The sequence below is a fragment of the Theobroma umbraticum genome, unplaced genomic scaffold, assembly GCF_002168275.2.
Source record: "Theobroma umbraticum cultivar Fairchild unplaced genomic scaffold, ASM216827v3 scaffold_81.0, whole genome shotgun sequence".
Taxonomy (NCBI): Eukaryota; Viridiplantae; Streptophyta; class Magnoliopsida; order Malvales; family Malvaceae; genus Theobroma; species Theobroma umbraticum.
This window is the reverse complement of record NW_018397268.1, coordinates 582,567-605,504: the sequence shown is the minus strand read 5'-3', so window position 1 is coordinate 605,504 and position 22,938 is coordinate 582,567. Positions and strand designations below refer to the sequence as shown.

The window sequence follows — 22,938 nt, the reverse complement described above, 5'->3', positions numbered from 1 at the left end:
TATTTGACCAATGGAAAGTAACTTGTGACGTAATCTCTACGTGCAGCCATACCAATTAATTAAAGAAGGAAAACGTCAGAATGATTTTTATTCTTTGAAAAAGATTAAATTGGTAATGAAGGAAAAAAAAAACGAGGGAATGATTGGGGTGGGGGAGATTGGAACTTAATTTTTTGAGTAAAAAATATATGTTTGTATCATTGACCGAGTGCTCGGGTGCATATATTATAACAAATAATTTTAATTTCACACCAAAGAACTTGATTATGACAATGGCAGCTACCTTAACAGAATGCTCAATTTGTTGGTTTGGCAGCCATCCGAGTTCATAGATTCCACCATTTTTTCTTTTCCATTCTCTTGGCAAGTTCATTTGCCATGGAGGCAAAGTTCTCAGCCCCGCTCTGTAGCTCTTGAGTACGTTCGTTGATCCTCTGGTAGAAACGACCATATGCGTTAGAGCCTCCGATGAATTAAACAGCTTAGGGAGAGAGAATCTCTTGCTGGGAAGAGCTCATCCATGATAATAAAAGAAAAAAGAAAGAAATTGTATCCAAGTATTTAACATGAAGTAGTAGCGTTACCTCGAGTTTTTCCTGCCGCTCTACAAGCCTGTCCTTGGCACGCGCAGCTGCAGCTGCAGCATCCTGGAACCATATTTTTTTTGTGTTAGAAATTCAATTGATTCGGTGCTATGCATTTACCTGATTACTCCAGTAAATTTACCTCAGCTCCTCTATACTTAGCCCTGATTTCCTCGGCTGTTCTGAGCCTTGGTTTTGCATCATTACCGGCACCCTCAAATAATCTTTCTCTCTCTGTTCTTTGCTCTGCAAGATAGCAATATGAATGTTAAGAAGTCAGAAATAAGAAGAAATGTACAAGAGTGTTAAGGAACCATTGACATACCTTTACTGTCATTCTTGATCTTCTCAGAAGAAGATGAGATGGTTACAGGTTCGTCAATTTGGATGTCATCTGCATCAGAAACAGTGGTCAAGTGAGGAAAAAGAAAGTACCAAGGGGACAGGAGAAATGTCAGAGAAAGGATAGAACCTATGTTAAGATCCAGAACTTCTTGCCAATCTGTGCTGGCCATGGAAGGCTTTAAGAATGGGGGACTAGAAAATATGCTCTCCAAATGCGAGAAATCATTCTTACAAGCTTCCTGAATTTGCACATTTTCATCCAGCTTACCTACTCTTGAGCCCTTAATAAGACCACCAAAAGTCCCAGGAGCAGTATCCTGTTGCCAGAGAATTTAAGCCGGTATGGATGGAAAAAAAAAACTGATGTTAAAGAAAACAGAGAATGAGGTACACAACCTGGCTTTTATTCTGACTTGGAGATAAACCAACAGTTGCATCAAAAGCAGCTGCAAGGACTGTGTCATGAATGCATGGCAATGAATCCGGAATCCTACAACCCAAAAGACATTTTAGAAAGTACCAAGTGCTCGACTTTAGAGTTACAGACTACTAATGGAATAATATAACATGCATACGTGAACATACAAAGAGAGAGAAAGAGAGACCTGAAGTCATTCTCAAGGGCCAGAATAGATATAGCAGCTAATTCACACCCATGTATCTATAACTCCAAATGTAGTAAACTTGCATCAGATATTGTAGTATGAAACTACATCAATAAGATTTATGCTTACAGACAGACATAAAATGAGTTAGACGTCATATACAATTATGTGCTATTACCGAGATTTCAAAATCAAATGCAAGTACAGTAACAGAAAAATTATTATATGAAGGTCAAAGGAGAAAGAGCATCTAAGTTATAAACACTTATGCCGCAAAGAGCATCTACATAGGTTGCGGAGCACTTTAGTTTTGCACTACGCATAAAATAATGAAAAGTGCACTACTGAAAGATCATGGACCATTTGATGCGATTAGTGCAGCTGTACAAAGTGAGTCTAAATTTGATAATTATGAGAATCTTTTACCAGTATCGTGCAGAAACCAACAAAAGGCAAAAAGCTCCAACTGATTTAAGAAGAATATTAGAGGTTGAAGATGTTTTACTTGGGTGAGACATCACATGGCTAAAAAATAACTTGTCCATCTCAAAAATCAAAAAAATTATCAAAAGATTTGAAAAAGGGGAAAAGATACTAACCAGTATAATTTGCCCTCTATTTGAAGAACATATAATCTTTTCCATGTTAGTTTTGAAGTTCCATCTAAGAAGAGTCATCAAAGAACTTTCTCCCATCACCTCAAGAGTTTTCATAGACCTATCCAGGGAAATCAATTTCCACTTAACATATTATACCTATGAAACACTACTTTAGAAAAATATAACATTTTGGAGGTTATACAATATGAGAATCTGCAGTGTCAAAGTAAGTGACCTTATTTCAAGGACTCCAGTCCGGTAAAGCAGAACCAGCCCACACTCTTTGTCATCTATCTTGAAGGCTGAAGTCCAAGAACATTGTTTCGGAAGATTGACTGCCCGTATGGAGTCAGTGGTTCCCTATTATAAGGCAGTTACACTAATGGGTAAAAGAATATGCAGATATTCTGAACTTGAAAAAGAAAAGGAATAAGGTAAGACACCTGAATCACTGACTTCAAAGAACACAAATGCAGTTCATCCTCAAAACAAAGTAAAATAAGTAAACTCTTTAATCTCTGCCCAAAGAATGCCACTTGAGCAGAAATCTCAGATTTAGCTTCTACTGGAGTAATTCCATGATCGGGACTAGATTGTGCAGGTTCAAATTTAGTTTCACTGCTCTCTGAGGGCACTGTAGAGACTATATCGCCACCCTCTGCATGTAGTCAATTGTCAGAAAATTAACTGAAAAACAGAAAGGAAATCTTTGTTTTCTCCCCAGCTGACAATACTTGCCTAAAATGTACATAGAGATGGCACTTGACTCCGCTTTCAGAGGTATCGACAGAGAACTAACCACATTGCCAGTTGTGCCATCTAAAACTGTCAGGTATGCATCCTTGGTCATTATGAATGCTAACCACTTTTCATTATCATTCAGACTTGTGGATACAGAATCCCTTGGACTGTTTACCAAGGAATCATTGTCTGTAAACGATATCATAGCAGACAAACCAACAGGGGAATTTGAGTGTGATAAACTGTCTGTAATGAACAACACTGAAAATGTACTAACATCAACCATAGCAACCTGAGATAAGAAACCGAAAAATATGAACTTGAAAGTCATTTAGTTGACACTGCCAATCAGCTAGTGAGCATGGTTTCAATCATCAAGACTGCACAGATGATTCTCACCCTGCCACAATTAAATCCCACTGCAAGCCTGGTACCAAATTTTGCAAATTGTAGCACACATACAGGAGAATTGAGGAGTGAAAACACAGCCATGCATCGAGGGCCATCTGTTTGGTGCAAGGTATGCACTGCAAGCCACTTATGAATTAATAAAAATCCAATTGGAGAAAACTTGAAACTGTAGCATAATCAATCCTTAAAGCTTCAATTTAGTAATACATCAAAAAAGATAATGACCAGCTTTCACTAGTATAATTTTCTACAATTATTTCTAAAAGACAGCTTCACAAAGAGAGCCAACTTAAATTCAAATCTTTTTGAAAAATTCGGAATTCCCCAAACCAACCAGCCTAATTTCTGCAGAATGAACCATATGTATTGGTTCCATGAAAGGGGGGGTAATTTTGGACCTTTCAAGTCATCTTAGAGAATGAGTAGATACTCAAAGAGCATAATTCCTTTAGTTTCTTTCAAAGAGCTACCATTGTGAGCCTCAGGATGTTAGCCAAGACAAATAAATGGCCAGCAGGCAAGCAACTGTTATGTAAAGTTAAAATTTGACAATGTTTCTTGTTTTACAAAGTTTTAGTCCATGAAAATCTGGAATTTTAGGGGCTCTGACAGGGATTTCACATCATTGACATGAGTGAATTATATCAACAACCTGGCTTGTGGTCTGCCCTTGAGAGTTGAGTCTTATCAGTTTTCTCCATTATTTTTCTTCTTTGCAATACAGGACTTGAACAACGTATGTAAAAAGGGAAGTGCACACCGTTCAACCACTGTACACAACCAAAGCTTTAATCACAATTATTTAAGGTTTAACTGCATAAATCAATTAAGACCATAAAATTTTGAATGCCGGTTATCTGATAGTATTAAATCCTTAACCTCATTTTGAAAGCAACAGCTCACTTACTCATTATGCAAATTGCAACTAATTTTCAAGAAATATGCGTTGGAAACTGGTCTGCTAGTCAAAAGAGACACACAAGTGCATCTGCATGAGGTAAATAAGTCCCAACCACGCACCTTCTTTCTCTGTTTCCTTCACAATGTTCAAACTCATTTCATCAGAAGTTCCTGTTAGTTTGTAGAGACGAACCTACATTTCCTCAAAAGCAAGAGATATAAATCAATATAAGCATTCATTTTAATTGTCTTAGAAGGAAAAAATACACCCATAGAAACAATCAACTCTTACCATACCACATTGATTGCCAACGGCTACACTTTGAGTTAAGGAGCAAATTTCCAATGCTGACACTGATGCACTTGCACCAGCAATGTCAAAACCTGGCACCTGTCCATCTATCTGTCTTAGAATGACTTTGTCAATTAAACTAAACAGGGGCTTATGAATCAGAAGTGCTAATGTTAAAGAGGAAAAAATCACCTTAAACACTTAAAGATGAACTGACCTCAGTTCCTAGAACAAAGATAAGTGAAAGAGCTGGATAGGTGGCATCCCATATTCGAACAGATCCATCCTGGTAACCTGCCACATATACTCTTTCAACTTGATAATCTTCAGCTTCAGAAAGAAGGCTGGGAATACCCCCAGTCAAAGGCCACCTTCTACTCCCTGTAGTTGGAGTATGTGGTGCTTTAAGCTTTGCGGCTGATACTATCTAATCAAACATAGATAACCTGAATTAGTGAGCAAAAATGAGTGCAAAATATGTAAAACAATCTGTCACAAAAGGTCAAAAACCACATAACATTCTTTACACACTGTCACATACAATACCTTGGAAAGAGCCTTCGAAAATTCCCCATCTCTGTAAACAAAACCAAGCTTACTCACAGTCATGCATGGATCAACAGTGGGTATGGGCAAAACATACTGTCCTGAGGAAACACAAGGTTTTTTCTCTTGCTGAGACAGTAAGGCAGCCAAGCATGCATCGTCATAAACATGCAACTGCCCAGGGTTTGTCAACACAAATAGCAAATTGCCGCCACTCTCTGTCACCCCCACAGTTGGTAATAAAACCATATCCGCAAAAGAGCCATTGGGTGTAAGGTCCATACGGCTGACACATTTCAGACTTTCTATTCCAGAAGCCCATTCAAGGCTTAAGATCTGTAAAGGACAGATATTATTCATGGAAAAGTTTAAGGAATTAAAGCTTGAATACTTGCAGTAAACAGAATGAGCGTTCTAGTTTTGATTTGCAGCACTCCTGATTCACATCTCCTCCTGGTAAATTACGAGTAACACTAAAATTTTTGTAAAAGCCACAAGAGGGTGCAAGGTCGTAAATAAGAGGTGTACAGATAAGAGACAAGAATGCTAAAGTTGAAACTCCACCTTTGAGACAAAGTATCAAGTTCTCAGGGAGAAAAATAATATGCACCATGGTTCACTTACAAACATTAGGATCATATAGCTAGCTAAATAATGGATTTCATCCTGCAGTGTTAACTGAAGATGTGTTGATGGAAATATCAATATGATAGCATGGTCCAACATTGGAATTTTTGTTATCAATACAAAGGATTTTTCCTTGTGAATCATGCCATATATTTGCATCATATTTACAAGTTGAGATATTATGGCTGTTGAATACACCTTCTCTAAGGCCTTTTAGCCCGGTTTTATTACTCGTCTATTAAGAATTTATTTATATTACTGTCTAGCTGAGCCAAAAAAAGTGAAACAAGACACCTTCCATCATTATAACAACCACGAACAAACTCACAGAAATAACTTGAGTTAGAAGCACACCGTTAGAACTTCTTCTGATCCTATGTTATCACCACCATAGACAAAGAGCTTGCAGCCATGATCACCACAGGATTGGTTTGCAGACCAATGCAAAACAATGACAGGAAGTCTTTTCTCTCCCGATGATAATTGTAATTTAACAACATTGTTGGGTGATTTTTCAGCTTGCTGAATCTTTTTACAGGTAGTAGTTGATAAGTTCCAAAACATGATATCCCCATCTACATAACCAACTGCAAGAATTGACCCATCATTCGATGCCCAACAAAGAGAGCTTATCTCTTTCACTTCATCACCATCCGATGCGCAGTCAGAAACTTCAAGTTTTTTTTCTTCTGGAGAATCAGATGTTGTTCTGCCTTTCAATTGGAGATCCTTATTGCCTCTAACTAGAACAACTCGATCTTCAGAAATATCCCAGACAACAAGCAACCCATTCTCGTAAGCAATCAGTACTCTACAAAAGAATGCAATTTTTTAATGCAACAGACAGCAAAAATTGAACCAGACAGAATGTGATGCACATTATTAAGCACTAACTTTGGTCCTGTTTTTACTGAAGACTGCAACCTTAAACTTTTAAGAGGTAAGGCACCCATGCAAGCACAACCCTGATTCTCTGCACCACCCCATATACATGCACAGAGATGGTGTGGAGAGAGTGGTAACAGATTGACACACATATAGATTAGCGTATAGACTGCTCAAAATAACAGATTTATAGAAGACATAACAAGGCAACTAGTTGTTGTTTCAGCTCAGTCAACATAAAAAGAAGCTATTTGGCCTTGCAATAACCATCATATTGGATTCTTAGTAGAGATATCATTATATATTAAATTTACAGCCTTGCATTGCAAAACCAGAATAACCAAGAGGAACTTCCAGTAAGTAGTCTTGCCTGTTTCCCTGAGAACAAGGTTGGGGAAGAACTCCAACAACAGAAGGATGATTAGGTGATGAAATCCCAGCCTCCTCTGCATAGTTGAGAAAACGTAATTTTAAGTAGACAAAACACATTATAGAGCTAAAGAATTACTCAGACATTGATACCAAAATAGATAGCGAAAGACACAGGCACCCAAAAATCAATTTGCATTCTACATTCTTAAGTTCAGAGTATAGGACCAGAAAAGTTAAAGTCCGCAACCATACTGATTGCAAAATTCTACATTTTCACCTAGGAATAGCAGGGTTATGGGCAAAACAAGGGGCCAGGGGGCAACAAGAGCAAATTGAAGCCAGAAAACTTTCACTCCAAAAGACTACATAACCAGTAAAATGATGAATGCACTACCAGCTATAACATTTGTGGGTATATAATAAGGAAGGTGGGCAAGCTTGTGTTCTTCAGCATCATACTTTATAACATACACCATCCCATGCTCATCTCCGAGATACCTAAAGGTAATGACAGGGTAACGACGTTAATAATCAACTATGTCACTTATATTTGCAGGAAAGAAATGCTAAATTGATGATGTTATTGTAACAAGGTTTCAAAGTGATTTGTACATGTAGCTAGTGCCATGAATGACTTTGAAAGCAGTTATATTGGACTCCCACTGTATATGGGAAGCTATTTGCCTTTGTTCCAAATCCCAGACCTGCCAGCATCAATAACCTATTATTAACGCAATCATAGAAGCCAGCATACAGATAGAAAGGATAGGAGGAAAAAAGAATATATCCGTTCTGAACATCAAAGGCATGCAGCTAGAAATGCACCTCTCCACAAGAAACACGAGTAAGGTGTATGAACAATCAAATACCTGAATCTCATTTTCATTTGACACGCTAACAAGGAAACCTTGATTTTGTATAAACTGTAAAGAATAATCAAAAGTATCACAACGAAAGAAAATCATTTGTAAAAGTATACAAAATAAAGCCACCATAATAAAACAGATAACAAAGAAAGGAAAGACAACACATAGAAAATGCACAAACGATGGAACGCCTAGAGCTAGAATTATTTAAGCATCTGAAATGGAAACAAAATCACAATATAATTGCTGAAAGACACAACAAATTTAACCAAATACAGCAACATGAACACCAGCAATCCAACAAAAAATCAGTCTCCATGTTTGAACTTACAAACCTCCAAGTTTTTGATAGGTAACTGCTTAGGAGACACTAGAAGCGCTTCTACGTTTTCACCACCAATCACTTTTATCCTCCCATCCCTAACACCAGGTAAATATCATACAATTCATTAAGAAAGCAAAAATTTCACCATAACAGAATCAAAGGAATTAATACTTTGCAATTTTTCATCTAAGCAAACATCTCTACTTAACTAAATTAGAGAAACGGAAATAACTAACTTTGCAATGAATTAAACAATGTTTGATGTCGATGAATGCTAAAAATTCGAGACAAATAAATGGAAACAAAAATACTATAACTACTAACAATGTTCCAACTGCAACGAGTCGTTGGATGTGATCACAAGCCAGAACCGAAGCAGTCGCCGGAATTCCATAGTGTACGGTCACACGGGGATTTAAATCTGCCGACGTCAAACTTCCTTTTGCAACATCACTCTGCCAAATTATTTCCATTTCAGTTAAAAAAAAAACTAGATGTTATAGCATTTCATTGAAATTTCTAGCTGAATTACGTTCCATTAAATATTTTACATTTAACGACCAAAACAAGAAAGGAGAATTTCGATTAAACCTTTGGAGATTGAGGTGAGGCGCCTTGGTTGTGGAAGAATTTGGTGAACATCGGCGAATCGATTGAGCTGATTCTCTGTTTTTACGATGGGGATTCCCTTTGGAGTTTGTTTGTTTTGAAACAGAGCAAATGACGACGATCATGAGATGCGGGGAGGGGGGAATCTTCGTCTGGGTTCGTGGATTCGAAAAATCGACCGTGATGCGAGAGGGGGATTGGATTTCAGGGACCGTACGATTCCCGTGCTAATTTTGAGAAGAAAGCAGGGACCCAGTCAGAAAATGGCCAAGTGTCCCGCTCAGATTATTTGGATTTGTTACACCTAATCATCACTTTCACTCTCACCTCCTGCGTCTTTTTTCTTTTTAAATATCTTAAAATACTCTTCTCTCTTTTATATTTATATATATAAAAATTGTTGAATATCTACGTTATAAAAAAATAAAAAATTTTATCTTAATTTCTGTAAAAATAAACAAGAGACAAATATTTACAGGTGAAATAAGTGTTTATTTAAATGTGTATCAGTTCATTAATTTGTATTATTTTCGTAGTTATATTAAAGTACATATATTCAACTAACATATCATAAAAAATTTTGAAAAAACTTTGAAAATGTCATATTCTAAATATATATAGAGGAGTATATGATATTGTATAATGCTTAGGAGTACTGAATAATAATAATAATAAATAAAACATTCTTGTCATACATTATGAAATGAATAATAATTTTTACCGAAGGGACAACGGGAGTAGCTCGTTCAACCACGGCATGATTCACCTACATTTTTTGTAATTTTAATTTTTTTAAATTAATATCTCGTGAATAATTTTTATTTTTATTGAAAATCATACTGTTAATTTTGTTTTGTAATTAATTTGAATAATTTATTGCGCAAATCAAGCTAATCACAAACTTGTGTTCATGATTTTGACCATAAAAGCAAGTGGACCTTATGCCTAATCCTCATAACATAACCAAATATTCAAACTCAAATTGGTCTAAAAAATATGTTAAAACTTGGCCTTTTATTCATAAAAATTATTGCTTTTTGTTAAGTCATTGCCCCAATGACTCCTTGCCTTTCTGCCTCAAAAGTGAGACCACGTCAGATTTAAAAAGATAGGATCAGTGACCAGAATTAGAATTTCGCATTTGAAGATAAAATAATATTTATAAAATAGTTATATTAAAAATTTAATATTTGGAAAAATAAAAATATATTATAAAATTTTTAAAATTTTGAAAGTCGGGTCCTACTAGACAAGACCAGTTTCAATGTCTCCGGTTTCAACCATTGATGCAAAGGTTCCATGCTTATGGCGTGACAATAGTCTATGACTCGGTCCAAAATATGCAAAAGATTATATTCCAAACATTTAAAAGGAAAACACCCCAGTAGAACAGAGCAGACCCGTGCAATCAGAACCTGTTAACATTGAGGACGCAACTTCCCTCAAAACAAGGCAGCAGACTGCCACTTCCCTGCAAAAAGTTGAGCATTTCTTGGATTGGTAATAGAAAAACCGAAATATTTCAGTGGCATGGGCATGGCTGGCCGCTATTATTGAGATTCATTACTATATAGACTTAGATACTAAAAAACTAATTGAGTTATTTTTTATTTGTATTCATATAAATTTCTTTATCAATTTCCATGAAAAGGGATTATTAATACTAATAATTGAGAAAATTTCATCTTTTAAAGTCTAAGTTGTCATGGTCAATTACATGCTATTATAAATAGTGTTACATTATTTGATATTTAATGTATTACCTATTTAATTTAAATTAAAGTGCCAAATAAAAGCACACCTTTCATTGATATTATGGTCCCATGCAACATAACCTTTGGTAACATTTGCTTTTGCTAACTCATGCTTAATTAATTAACATTTTGGCCCCCACACGTGTGAAGCACTCAACTTCTCTATATATTTCAATACTTTTGTAAATCATTAGATTAGCCAAGAGCGCTCTGTTTTTTCTTTCCATTTTTTCATGCCATGGCATCTTCTTCTCACAAGCAACAGCAACACTTACCAAACTTGTACGGCGCCACCGCGGCCCCACCGCCAACCCCATCCGCGCAACCCAATCACCACCTCGTCACGTCATCAGCCACCGCGGATGCGCTTTCCAAGCTCCTCCACCGTCTCCCTCCAACTCTCTCCCTCCCTACTCGCCGCTTGGCCCCATCCGTCGAGTCTCCTCCTACCGTCTCTTTCTCTGACCCTAACCTGAAGGATCTCCTCCTCTCCTCCGGTTCCAAACTCGGGTTCTTCCAACTCACAAGCCACGACGTATCTTCCCGACTCGCTAACTCTGCTGAGACCGAGTCACTCTCTCTCTTTGAACTCCCTAAAGAGCAAAAAGAATCATGTTTCCCCAAGAACTGGCCTCTAGGCTTCAATGCCGATGAGGAAGAAGGTGGGGAGGGAAAGGGTGAGTCATTTTGCTTGGATGCTACGTGTTCAACCGAGTCAAGAAACCTGTCATTGAGTTCTCTACGTGAGCTCACTCGGGCTTTAGAGAAACTGGGGTTGAAGATCATCGACACGTTGGCAAATGCAGTAGGGTTTGAGAACCCGATAGGAGATGATCCGAACCGGTTTTGTTCTTTGATGTGGATATCAGAGGGTTTGCATGGGGATGATAAACCCTCGGGCGGGTTTTACCCGTATGTAATTGGGTTACAATATCAAATCAGGTGCCAAAAATATTCCTTGTTGTCGGATTCGGGTTGGCTTTCGGTTTCACCCGAAGTGGACTCCATCATGGTCACTCTCGGTGACATTGCTCAAGTAAGTTTTATCTCATAGTAATGATTTAGTGTTTGCCTAGCATTTGTTTAAACTTGCTACCCTATCCCGTCCTAAATCTAAATATACTCGTATTTTATATAATCATATTGAATAATTCGTAATTTTCGGAATTAAGAAATGATTGTTTCACGAATTATTATATTTACATTTGCTACTTCAATATTGGCTGTGAAATTTTAAATTAACATGTATCTATTTAAGATATACTTAAAAATTTTTATTTGATTATGAAATAGATATATGATAATCATATATATATATAATTTCATTTGAAGAATAAACAATTTGTGATTTTTGATATGGAGAATAAGTTAATAAATCTAACTTTTCCCCTAATTAACGTTACTAAAAAATGTTTGATAGGTTTGGAGCAATGGGAAACTAAGGAAAGTGAGGGGAAGACCGGTGGCGGTGCGTTTAGATGATGAAAACAGCTCTCGTCGTATATCAATGTCACTGTTATTGACACTTCCGATGGATAGTCAAGTTGCTCCTGTCCTTACCAAGGTTATTGCTGGCGATGAAAATGACAACGATGATGAAATTGGTACCAAGGGAAAGAAAGAAGAGAGATTGTTTACTTCATTTTCCTTTGAAGACTATGCATGGAGAGCTTATCATGAATGCCTCCTCTTCAAAGATCCACTTGATAGATACCGCATCTAAAGTTTCTATACATTGAATAATTTTCAATCTTTCTAAGCAAATGGAAATTTGACAATAAAATAGTACAATTTGGTTTTCGATTTCCCTCTTTGTTTATTTTATATTTGTTTTTTATCAATTCATTTTATTAAATTTTACGACGAAAAATAATTTCATCATAAAAAATCTAAACATTGTTAGTAAAAAAATTAGCAACAAGATTATGGTAAATGTGAGAGGAAGAATTTGTCTTTTCTTTTGCTTTAAAATAAAATTTTTATCTTAATTTTCGTGAAAATATAAAAAAAAATATATTTAGAGACAGAAAGAGTCTATAACAATATTAGATTTAACAAGTTTCAAGTTCTTGAGAGGCAAAGGGGCCTGAAATAAGTCATACAAGAGAGCCCAAAAGAAGTCTAGTTATCAAACCAAGCTGTAAATAATGAGTTACAAATGTTTATTCAAAGCTTTGGGCCTTTTTCCTTTCAAAAAATATTGGGCCTTCAACAAAGCCCATTAATTATAACTCCAAAACAGGATAAAGCCCATTGGGTTTTGAATTATGTAATCATATTGGCGTGAAGGGAACCCCATACATGGACATGATTGTATTTCAAGGCATATGTCAAGGTGAGCCTTGTCTCCACGGCAATTGGTTGAGTACGAAAATATTTGTCCTTGAAAAGGGATTATAGCTGTGGAGTAAATCTCATTCCATAGACAAAAAAAGTTAATGTAAATTGATAGTGATAGTTACAATAAAAAAACTATAAGAAAACTTAATCCGAATTGAAAAATTGCTCTCATTTCTTTTAAAGATCGTAATAGGTGCTTTATAATCAACTATTTTACTTTATTTGACATAGGGTATTGTATAATCAGATTTGAATATGATTAAAGTAATAAAATTACTATGATCACTAGTTCAAATAGAATTCAAATAATGATAGTAAGATATCCATTACTTAGATTCAATTATAAATAATCGAATTCAAATAAAATATAAATAAACAAATTTTAATCGAACTTAGATTTATACTCAGATATCTCAAAATTAACGAATATCCCATTTACCGTGATTTCTAATTTCTTTGATAGGGTGAAGTATATTATACTCAGTATAGCTGCCTTGGCTTGGAATAAAAGCGATGGGTCACCCATCAAACTACCACCAAAAGGGAGTGAAGTGAGTTACTACACAAACCCAAAGTTTGATTTCTCCATTCTGATGTACTTTCAATGCACAAGGAATATCAAAAAAGGTTCCTTAGCCTTTACTTTTCTCAAACATAAAGTTACTAATAATTAAGAATTCTGATTTTTTTTCTTTTTTTTTTAATTTTTTTTGAGACTTCAAACCAAATAGAATCATCATTATTATAAAGAGCCTTGGTAATGCATCAACAGCCCATTGCCTATAGTTGTTGTGGACAAAGAAAGATCACATGACATTTGATCATATATTATGAATTTAAATATATATGTTTACACAATTTTTGGTTTGGAGGAAGTCGATAATTATGATTAGAAGTGTTATTAAACATTGCACCAACTAAAAACATTGACATTTGAAAGGATGATTAGGTGAATTTTTGACTAATTGACCATAATCACTTTTACAAACAAATACCCTTTGAAAAAATGAGGATACTATTAGTAAGATTTTGTTTTTGTTTTTACATTTTTTATAAATTGAGAAAGGTGAATATGATGTCTTCAAATTCATTTTTATCACTAGATTAGTATGATTTTTTATTTTCTCTTCCATGTGAAAAAGACGAGATAATAAAAGAGAAAAGATTACATTATGGGTACCGTAAATACACTCGTTAAAATTATTACTATTATGTATCGAATTAATTGAGATATGAGGTGAAAAACAAGTGAAGAATTTCATTATTATTCACTAGTGTAGTTTTGGTAATCATATTAAGCTTGTAGCAGTTAACAAACAGGCTTCTTTCTCTGTTTTTTTTTTGTTTAAATTTGGGTACCATAACAACATTTGTATGGTTATGGCATCAAGATTATCTTGTTTGACTTGTTGTGACCAAGAATGCTGGCAACTTCGATTTGTTTATAGAACTCACTGTTGTTTTCTGATAATCTTTTTGCTCTCTTGACCTCAGCTCTGCTGTGGTCCAAATGTTAGGGGGACCTGCCTACCATTCTTCAATTTTTATTTATGGAGTAAACCCCACAAATAACAAACATGATTAGACATACTTAATTTGTTCCCCTAAGTCTCCATGGATAAATAGGAAAAGCTTGCAGGGAAATAAGCTTTTCTGCATCTTATAATCTTTAATGTCATTGATCTGGTCTTAAGCTTTCTGAAAGAAAATGATAGAATGGGTTCTTAGAGGGTAAACGGTTGATGAAAAAAGCATCAGAGCCCTCGATTTTATCTGACCCCCACATACAGGAACAGTCTCTACCATCTAATGAGCATACATTATCATCCTCCAGGCTGTTGACCCAAAAGGGTTTTTTGACTTAACAATGGGGGAATCTGACATAGGGTTATAGCCAACATAAGTTTCCATGTCTGATGAAGCTTCCATGTCAGAATCTAATTTTTAACATTGGGTTCTACCAGATAGTTTACAACACCACACCTACAACCTCCAATGTACAAGTCCCAATCTTAGGTAGATTAAGACCAACTTGCCAAAGCTTTGAACTCACTCCTCACAGGTTTGTCTTTCTGGCACAGAACATAAACAGGAGGGTGAAAAGGAAGTAGTTAGCAATGGAACTGTAAAGAAATAAATATAGAAAAAAAAAACTGAGAAAGACAACTCTCCCTCCACCAGAAAGCCTAACCAGTTTCTTGAAGAAAAACCCTTCTCACCAAACCTGAATTAAACAAACATAATCAACCAAATACATATTGTAATAAGTCTCTCTCTCTCTCTCTATCTATCTTTCTCTCCAACATACTGTATTTGTTCATCAGTTCTTTCCCTCTATATTTTCCATCCCTCTTCCCTTCTTTCTGCTCAAAGCATTCTTCAGTTCTCATGCAGCCAGGTCGTCGTAAAACTCTCTTCACCGAAACAGGAGTCATGAAGCACCGCAAGAACAATAACCTTTCCATATTCGTTGTAGTGTTCTCCATATTTTTGTTTGGGGTGTTCATGTATAATGAGGACGTGAAGTCCATAGCGGAGTTCCCATTTTCAAGGCCTAAAGGTAGTGATATCCAAGAGGAGCGATCCAAACAAGGCAACCCAGTTCAAGAAGGTATCAAGAACGAGAAGGAAAGCGCGGTGTCATTGAATTCAAGAACTTCAGTAGAAGAAGAAGAAGAAGACACCAAAAGAAAGATTCCTGATGAAAAAACAAAGGAACCTGATGACTTGAAATCCATGGTGGTGAAAGATGATGAGCAAAGGCTTACAGTTGAAGAAGATAAAGGAGATGAGGAGAAGATAGAGGAGAAACTAGAAGAACAGAAGACAGAGCTACCAGTCATTGAAGAAGATGATGAGGATGTCGAATTGCCTCCGGAAGACTGTGATCTCTTCACAGGACAGTGGGTTTTTGACAATGAAACACATCCTTTGTACAAAGAAGATGAGTGCGAGTTTCTTACGGCACAAGTTACTTGCATGAGGAACGGAAGAAAGGATTCTTTGTATCAGAATTGGAGATGGCAGCCTAGAGATTGTAATTTACCCAAGTAAGAGCATTTATATACTGTTTCTTGTTTCTTTGTTAAATTCTATAAGATGCTGATGATTTTGATATGCTTTTTTACCTGTTAAGGTACAAACCAAGATTGTTGCTTGAGAAGCTGAGGAATAAGAGGCTTATGTTTGTTGGAGACTCATTGAACAGAAATCAATGGGAATCCATGGTTTGTCTGGTTCAATCTGTTGCCCCTCCTGGAAGGAAGAGCTTGAACAAGTCAGGGTCCCTCTCTGTGTTCAGAATTGAGGTAAAATTCCCCACTTGGCAAGATTTGATTGGATGCCATTTTCTTCTGGTATTCATTAAGCTTTCTGACAAAAATTTGTTTAGTATAATATAATGCTTTTTGTCTTTCGTGAATGATTCATAACCATAATGACATCACACGGGTGCTTTATTTTATAGTAGACAATATGATCATCCAAGTTTTTGCTGAATATTAAAAAACACTAGGCATTTTCTGAGTATTTTATGGAAGCAAAAAGACAAGCTTCATATCTGGACGTCCCCTTTACTTCCTATCCCATCATCCCCAGGAAAAGCAGAAAAAAAAAATTAAAGAAGACCAAGTTCGTGGACCTTGCCTAGGAACTGTCCCAAAGGAGCAATTGTGATTCTGAAACCATCTGTCTTTTGCAGGACTACAATGCCACAGTGGAGTTCTATTGGGCCCCTTTTCTGGTGCAATCAAATTCAGACGACCCCAACATGCACAGCATCTTGAATCGTATAATCATGCCTGAATCAATCAAGAAACATGGCAAGAACTGGAAGGGTGTGGACTATTTGGTCTTCAACACATACATCTGGTGGATGAACACTTTCACCATGAAAGTCTTGTAAGTAAAAACGGATCAATGTTTTCATTTGATTTGATTAAATTATGTTTCTTTTTGGAAGTGGTAATCTGATAAGGGGGGGTGGATATCTGTTCTTTTGATTGGTGTAATAGACGAGGGTCGTTTGATAAAGGGGACACTGAATATGATGAGATCGAACGGCCAGTAGCATACAACAGGGTCTTGACCACATGGTCTAAATGGGTTGATAAGAATGTGAATCCAAATCGAACCACTGTCTTCTTCAGCAGCACGTCTCCTCTTCATATCAAGTAATTAATCACTTGTCATCCTTCTAAGTTTATTTCTATAGCTTGTGTAGAAACATAGGACATCAGTGGAGTATTTTGCAATAATTTGTGAGTAGCTATAACTAACTTCACGAGATCACCTAACCCTCTTAAGTTTTTAACTCGCTGTCTCTTTGAAGAAGATAACTGCTTCAAAAGCAACCTAAGCATTTGACAGATTCCCCTTGTGCAATGCACTTAACCATGATTACAGTTCAAAGACTGAGGTTAATTCAAAGTTTTAAATCTTCTTCTGATTGTCTTTAACTGTCATTGTTGTTGGAATAAAGTATCTCATTTAGGACAGTCCTAGTGGTTGACAGTGGGCCTATGACCTCTCAACCAATAATAATTAAACCAAAACTGTTGTCCTAATCTTTTGGTTGGTAAATAAAACAACCATACCCATGTGTTTTCCAGCTTAGAAGAAAGATATCTACCCATGATCGGTGTATCATTCTTTTGCTCGAAGAGCACGATTCGAACCTTCCCTTCCTGAAATTAAAAATGATTAGTAGTATATGTTTCAACTGACATGATTTCTTAAATTTGAGGCTTTCATTCAAACCTGACATAATGTGCAACCAACCTACCGATGTCTGCAGGAGCTTGGACTGGAACAACCCGGATGGGATCAAGTGTGCCCTGGAGACTACCCCAATTCTGAACCAGTCCATGTACCTAAACGTGGGCACTGACCGCAGGCTGTATGTAGTTGCCAGCAACATCACTCAAAACATGAAAGTTCCTGTCCATTTCATTGACATCACAAGCCTTTCCGAGTACAGAAAAGATGCACACACCGCAGTCTACACCATCCGCCAAGGCAAAATGCTGACCCCGGAGCAGCAGGCGGACCCGGCCACATATGCTGATTGTATCCATTGGTGCCTTCCAGGGTTACCCGACACGTGGAACGAGTTCATCTACGCACGTATCATCTCTCACTCGTGACACATGGCACATACATAAATTCACATTATCCATTTACTTAATTTTTTTTCTTTTTTTTTCCTTTTTTGGTATGGCTCCATTGCCTCAGTCATGGTTTTCCTTGTAAGCATCTGTAAGTTTTACTTCCAACATTTGATCGGATGTTAGCTTCATATAGGGTGGAAAAGTATAGGGGATGGACCATCAAAAAATTTTTGGTTTTTTCCTGTTGTTGATTTAATGGGGACTGAGGTGGGAGCCAAGAATGCCAAATTTCCATCACTCACTGATCAAAAAAGCTGGCCTAAGCCAATGCACAGAGCACTTGTATAATGCAATTTGTTGAAAAACTTGGAAAAAGGAAATAAAGGGTTCATACAAACAAAAATTTCCTTTTCATACACTATCATTTCTTCTTCATTTTTGTTGTTTTATATACTAAGAGCTTCTTGATCTAATTGGTTGTACTTCAACATAGTCTATGTTCAATTCAGAGGAACATTGCTTCAAGAACCATAGAGATAAGTCCCAGTGTGTCCGATCTTTCAATGGGCAAAAACTGCTTCATCAGCCCTGATACACACAAGAAAACAAGTCTTGTAGGTAAAAAACATTAGCAAAGACAAGCCAGTGCCATTAACTAAAGCATGTCAAGAGTATTAAACAGCTGTCCATAAGCAAAAAGGCAAGGCTTTAACAAAGTTCAACTGGACTGACCCTCTTGGATTCTAGATGTTTAGGCCTTTGTACATGGGCAAGTTCCATCAAGGTGCCAAAAATCTCACCATAAAAGGGAAAAAAAAAAGAAAGAGTGTTTCTGCTCCCTCCTTACAATATAGAACATGTCAGTCAGCAAGAGTTCCTTAATTTACCTAGAGGTATATAAGACTTCATTGACAATTAACAGCACCCTTTGGTAATCAAGTTAAGAGGTCCATTAATCTGTCTTACCCTTATCTTAATTTTGGATTTGCCAGTTACTTACAGTTGATTGAGATACTAAATCCATCTCCATACCAGATATGCTTTCCATAATGTTCCTATCTTCTGACGAAAAACAAATGGTTCCCCTCCATAGCACAAGGGGATGTAGCTCAGATGGTAGAGCGCTCGCTTAGCATGCGAGAGGTACGGGGATCGATACCCCGCATCTCCATCTTCCTATTTTATATTTTCCCAAAATTTTTGCCTATATGTATGCCTTGTTATTTCCCTCACAGCATAAGGTTTCTCACATTCTTTCTAAACTTGAGCCATGAACACTAGCAAAAGGAAAACAAGCTGCTCAGAGTGCAGACTTCAAAAACAAAAGCTTCTCTGCTTGCAGTTACGGCAATGACTTGAAGCAGTAACTTACACGGTTACACCTCATGCAACATTGATTCTTAAGAAAATTGTAATGAAAGCAGGCAGGCACGTGGCCCTGCTGCATGTGCACATGACAGTAGGGGCAGCTGCTTAATTTTGTGGCATGGGGAGCAAGGGATATAAATGTAAATCCAAGAATAAAGAAAGACAGGTAGAGAAAGACGGGTAAAATTATATCCTTTTTAATACCAGAACTTAGCTCCTATTGGTAAGCCATGCTAAAAGCAGAACCCCTTACGTTAAGGGGTATGGATTAAATAAGTGGCTAGTGATTACTATCTCAAGAAAAAGAAAAGGAAAAAGCATAAAAGTTTGGCTTAGCAGGTGGTCAGTGAAGAGTGAAGACCTTACTTTTATAGCATTAGTCTATAATTTACAGGTTTTCTTAATCTTAGATGAGCCAGGTGCTCGTGCCTATAAAAAATTAAATGGTAACAAGTAATCTATCCACTGTGTGTAGTTTTCTAGTCTAAAGTGGTCTAATGGAATCAACGAGATACTGAACTCTAAATTCTTTCTCCAACGTTGTAGATATCAACATATCCTGAATGGGTTCAGTTTTCTTTTGTCGGATATGAAGATTGAAGTCAGAACCTGATCAAAAAGAGAAGGTAGGGAAAGAGAAATCTTGTTTCTGCAGCCAGCGGCTAGTTGAAGTCAACCACTCCAGGTTAGTTGTTTTCCTTTTGCTTCTTCTCTGATCTTTGTCTTGAATTCCTTCTCATACTTAACCTTTGCTGTTTCATCTTTCACCCAAGCTGTGAAGCTATGAAGCACAGCTGCTGCGGCATCAGCCATAAAAGTAAAAGCTACTATCAAGTACTTGTTCTGGTTTCCCTGATATTGATACTTCTATTCAAATGGTTTATCTACAAAGGAGATTTTAGACAGGTGGCGAGGTCAATTTTCTTGTCAAGATTTAGATCTCTAGGCATCCTGGAGGAAGATGGGGAGGTTAAGCTGCCACCAAAGGACTGTGATGTGTTCACAGGGAACTGGGTTTTTGATAATATAACTCATCCTTTGTATAAAGAAGAGGAATGTGAGTTTCTATCAGAACAAGTGACTTGCATCAGGAATGGTAGACAGGATTCACTTTACCAGAACTGGAGATGGCAACCCAGGGATTGTTCTTTGCCCAAGTGAGTATATCAGTTAGCATTTCCTAATTGTTTCTTAAGGAATAAAAAGGCTATAGTTAATTTTCTTTCTTTATTATTGGTATGGTAAGATTCAAAGCAAGATTATTGCTTGAAAAACTTCGTGGAAAGAGGCTTATGTTTGTGGGGGACTCATTAAATCGGAACCAGTGGGAATCCATGGTTTGTCTGCTTCAATCTGCTGTTCCTCCAGGCAAGAAGAGCCTCGGAAAGTCAGGTTCTCTAGTTATCTTCAGCATGGAGGTATATCTCTTCCTTTACTCTCTAATCAGTTTAAGATGGTAGCATTCAGATCTTTTAAAGAATTAAGCATGGTTTTCTCTCAAAACCCTTCATGCTTTAACTAATGAAAAAAATCAAATCTGTTAAAGAATACTTAAAGAGTTCTTGTCTTGCCGACAAACTGTCTCATTGCTTCCATCCATGATAGGGGCAAGTTGGAAAGGAAATGCTTTTTTTTTTCTATATAATTTTATGAAAAGATGTGCACATGAAAGAATGGGGTAATGGAATTGAAATTTTTATGCTTATCCCCATCTCCATTATTAATTTCCCTTAACTCTAGTTTCTGGGGCCAGTTGGATGTGACATTATGTCTTAAATGCTAGCATAGGAGTACAACACCTCGGTGGAGTTCTATTGGGCACCGTTTCTGGTTGAATCTAACTCTGACAATCCATGGCGGCACAGCGTAAAAGACCGTATAATCATGCCTGAATCAATCAAGAACCGTGGAGATGATTGGAAGGGTGTAGATTACTTGGTTTTCAACACATATATATGGTGGATGAACACTGGATACATTAAAGTCTTGTAAGTATAAAAAAGGGTTTTTGATTCTGCTATGAGCTATATCTGCAGAAAAGCCAAGCAGGAAAGCTTATTCATTGTGGTTGATACATTTTTCATCTTTGATGTTTGTTTGGAAAGACGAGGATCGTTTGATGCAGACCCCATTGAGTATGATGAAATCGAGCGGCCTATAGCTTATGGGAGAGTTCTGAAGACATGGGCTAATTGGGTTGAAGCAAATATTGATTCCAAGTTTACTTCCGTCTACTTCATGAGCATGTCCCCTCTTCATATCAAGTATTCAGTGTTTTAGATCACTTAATTCTGTTCTTTTTGTTGTTCATTTCCATTGATTTTAACCTCTTGGATGTGGAACAGGAGTTCGGATTGGAACAACCCGGATGGAATCAGGTGTGCTAAGGAGGCTGTTCCAGTGTTGAACATGTCCACACCGCCAAATGTTGGCACAGACCACAGGCTATTCCCGGTAGTAGCAAATGTGACTCAATCCATGAAAGTTCCGGTCTACTTCCTGAACATCACCGCCCTTTCTGAGTATCGAAAAGATGCTCATACATCTGTTTATACCACTCAGCAAGGCCAGCTGATAACGCCAGAGCAGCAGGCTGATCCAGACACATATGCAGACTGCATACATTGGTGCCTACCAGGGTTACCTGATACATGGAATGAGCTCCTCTATACGCACATCATTTCACACTCTTGACCACCTATGATTTCTTTTTGTCTTTTACAGATTGATGAACTACAAATTGGAATTCAATATGATTTGTTAAAGAATTCTTGAGTCAGTTTGTGTAGCTGCACAGAAAATTCTCAAGAACATGCTGCTACCTTACATGCTTGTATCATTTTCTTCTCAAATTTAATCAGAATTTTTTTTTCCCAAACCCATCCTCGCTTTTTCCTGATGACATTGAATTCAAGTTACCACAATCTTTTTAAGGATGAAATTTGAAAGCATTTGCTTTGCAAAGATTCTCTGCCCCCACAATAGGGGAGGAGTTTGGTTTGGTTCTAGCTCATCATTGAGTGATTAGTTTCTTAAAGTCAATACCTAATTATTTATTTATACATATAGATTTGTCCTGCTTCAACTTTCAATGTCAAAATCAGTAGCAAGACCAAAAGCAAATAAGAGACAGTAGATCAAAGATTTGTTGACTTGCTTTCTGATGGTCTCATGGTTTCGAGTTTCGTTTTGTTTTGTAATTAAGCTGTAGGGGTTCAAGTTTGAAGTTTCAGGCTTTTTGCTGTGTTAATATGTTGTCAAAGAAAGGTTCAGAGTGTTGGGAGGAGCTGATTTTGTTTTTTTCTTTTGAACAGGAGTATTGGGAGGGTATACTGTTACAGGATAGAAGCATACCAACCAATATTCCTGTTGTTCGACGTGGTTGCTCGCCATGGTCCTTGTAAAGGGGGGGAAACCCATTTTCCCAGCTTTTAATGATATTCTTATTTTAATTTTTTTTTAAAAAAAAGATCAAAGATTCCAGAAATGGCATAGATCAGCAAGATATCTGCTTCTTCATTGTAAGGAAAACTCTACAGCAGGTCCAGGCAATTTTCAAGGTTGCTAATTCCTTCTGACAAAGGAAGCTATACTCACCTTTGCTTTCAATCTCTTTCTGTCGTTTGTAAGCATTTTTAGCATTTCTAAATCTGATAAGGCT

General features: G+C 36.9%; 4 protein-coding genes and 1 non-coding gene across 8 annotated transcripts; 4 read left to right on the top strand and 1 right to left on the bottom strand.

The window, feature by feature from the left end:
- Positions 1-134: 134 nt before the first annotated feature.
- On the bottom strand, positions 135-8,996 carry LOC110425226 (transducin family protein / WD-40 repeat family protein). 3 transcript variants are annotated; one of them, XM_021440071.2, is made up of 24 exons: positions 8,690-8,996; positions 8,423-8,553; positions 8,109-8,193; positions 7,777-7,830; positions 7,520-7,611; positions 7,302-7,405; positions 6,906-6,981; positions 6,005-6,461; positions 5,024-5,359; positions 4,695-4,904; positions 4,478-4,588; positions 4,306-4,378; positions 3,274-3,401; positions 2,872-3,166; positions 2,577-2,791; positions 2,369-2,493; positions 2,134-2,251; positions 1,535-1,590; positions 1,326-1,419; positions 1,057-1,246; positions 910-978; positions 727-830; positions 585-647; positions 135-434 (listed from the first exon to the last, which is right to left on the bottom strand). In XM_021440071.2, the coding sequence occupies exons 1-24, from the start codon at positions 8,738-8,740 to the stop codon at positions 327-329; spliced, it is 3,345 nt and encodes a 1,114-aa protein (XP_021295746.1). In that variant the 5' UTR covers positions 8,741-8,996; the 3' UTR covers positions 135-326. The 3 variants fall into 3 exon arrangements, with proteins under 3 accessions (XP_021295746.1, XP_021295747.1, XP_021295748.1); XM_021440072.2 differs by having other exon boundaries at positions 4,478-4,576; XM_021440073.2 differs by lacking the exon at positions 7,777-7,830.
- A 1,685-nt stretch (positions 8,997-10,681) lies between these two features.
- On the top strand, positions 10,682-12,241 carry LOC110425411 (2-oxoglutarate (2OG) and Fe(II)-dependent oxygenase superfamily protein). The gene is made up of 2 exons (XM_021440321.2): positions 10,682-11,497; positions 11,882-12,241. The coding sequence occupies exons 1-2, from the start codon at positions 10,700-10,702 to the stop codon at positions 12,182-12,184; spliced, it is 1,101 nt and encodes a 366-aa protein (XP_021295996.1). The 5' UTR covers positions 10,682-10,699; the 3' UTR covers positions 12,185-12,241.
- A 2,707-nt stretch (positions 12,242-14,948) lies between these two features.
- LOC110425076 (xylan O-acetyltransferase 1-like) lies at positions 14,949-18,323 on the top strand. The gene is made up of 5 exons (XM_021439866.2): positions 14,949-15,851; positions 15,938-16,109; positions 16,502-16,701; positions 16,815-16,973; positions 17,597-18,323. Exons 1-5 carry the CDS (start codon positions 15,190-15,192, stop codon positions 17,943-17,945), a joined length of 1,542 nt encoding a protein of 513 aa, XP_021295541.1. The 5' UTR covers positions 14,949-15,189; the 3' UTR covers positions 17,946-18,323.
- A 684-nt stretch (positions 18,324-19,007) lies between these two features.
- TRNAA-AGC (transfer RNA alanine (anticodon AGC)) lies at positions 19,008-19,080 on the top strand. Its single transcript has one exon. It is a non-coding gene; the product is annotated as a tRNA-Ala (tRNA).
- Positions 19,081-19,515: 435 nt separating this feature from the next.
- On the top strand, positions 19,516-22,755 carry LOC110425079 (xylan O-acetyltransferase 1-like). 2 transcript variants are annotated; one of them, XM_021439869.2, is made up of 7 exons: positions 19,516-19,723; positions 19,824-19,962; positions 20,059-20,434; positions 20,524-20,695; positions 21,066-21,265; positions 21,383-21,541; positions 21,623-22,755. In XM_021439869.2, the coding sequence occupies exons 3-7, from the start codon at positions 20,061-20,063 to the stop codon at positions 21,969-21,971; spliced, it is 1,254 nt and encodes a 417-aa protein (XP_021295544.1). In that variant the 5' UTR covers positions 19,516-19,723; positions 19,824-19,962; positions 20,059-20,060; the 3' UTR covers positions 21,972-22,755. The 2 variants fall into 2 exon arrangements, with proteins under 2 accessions (XP_021295544.1, XP_021295543.1); XM_021439868.2 differs by having other exon boundaries at positions 20,051-20,434; positions 21,623-22,752.
- Positions 22,756-22,938: the final 183 nt, after the last annotated feature.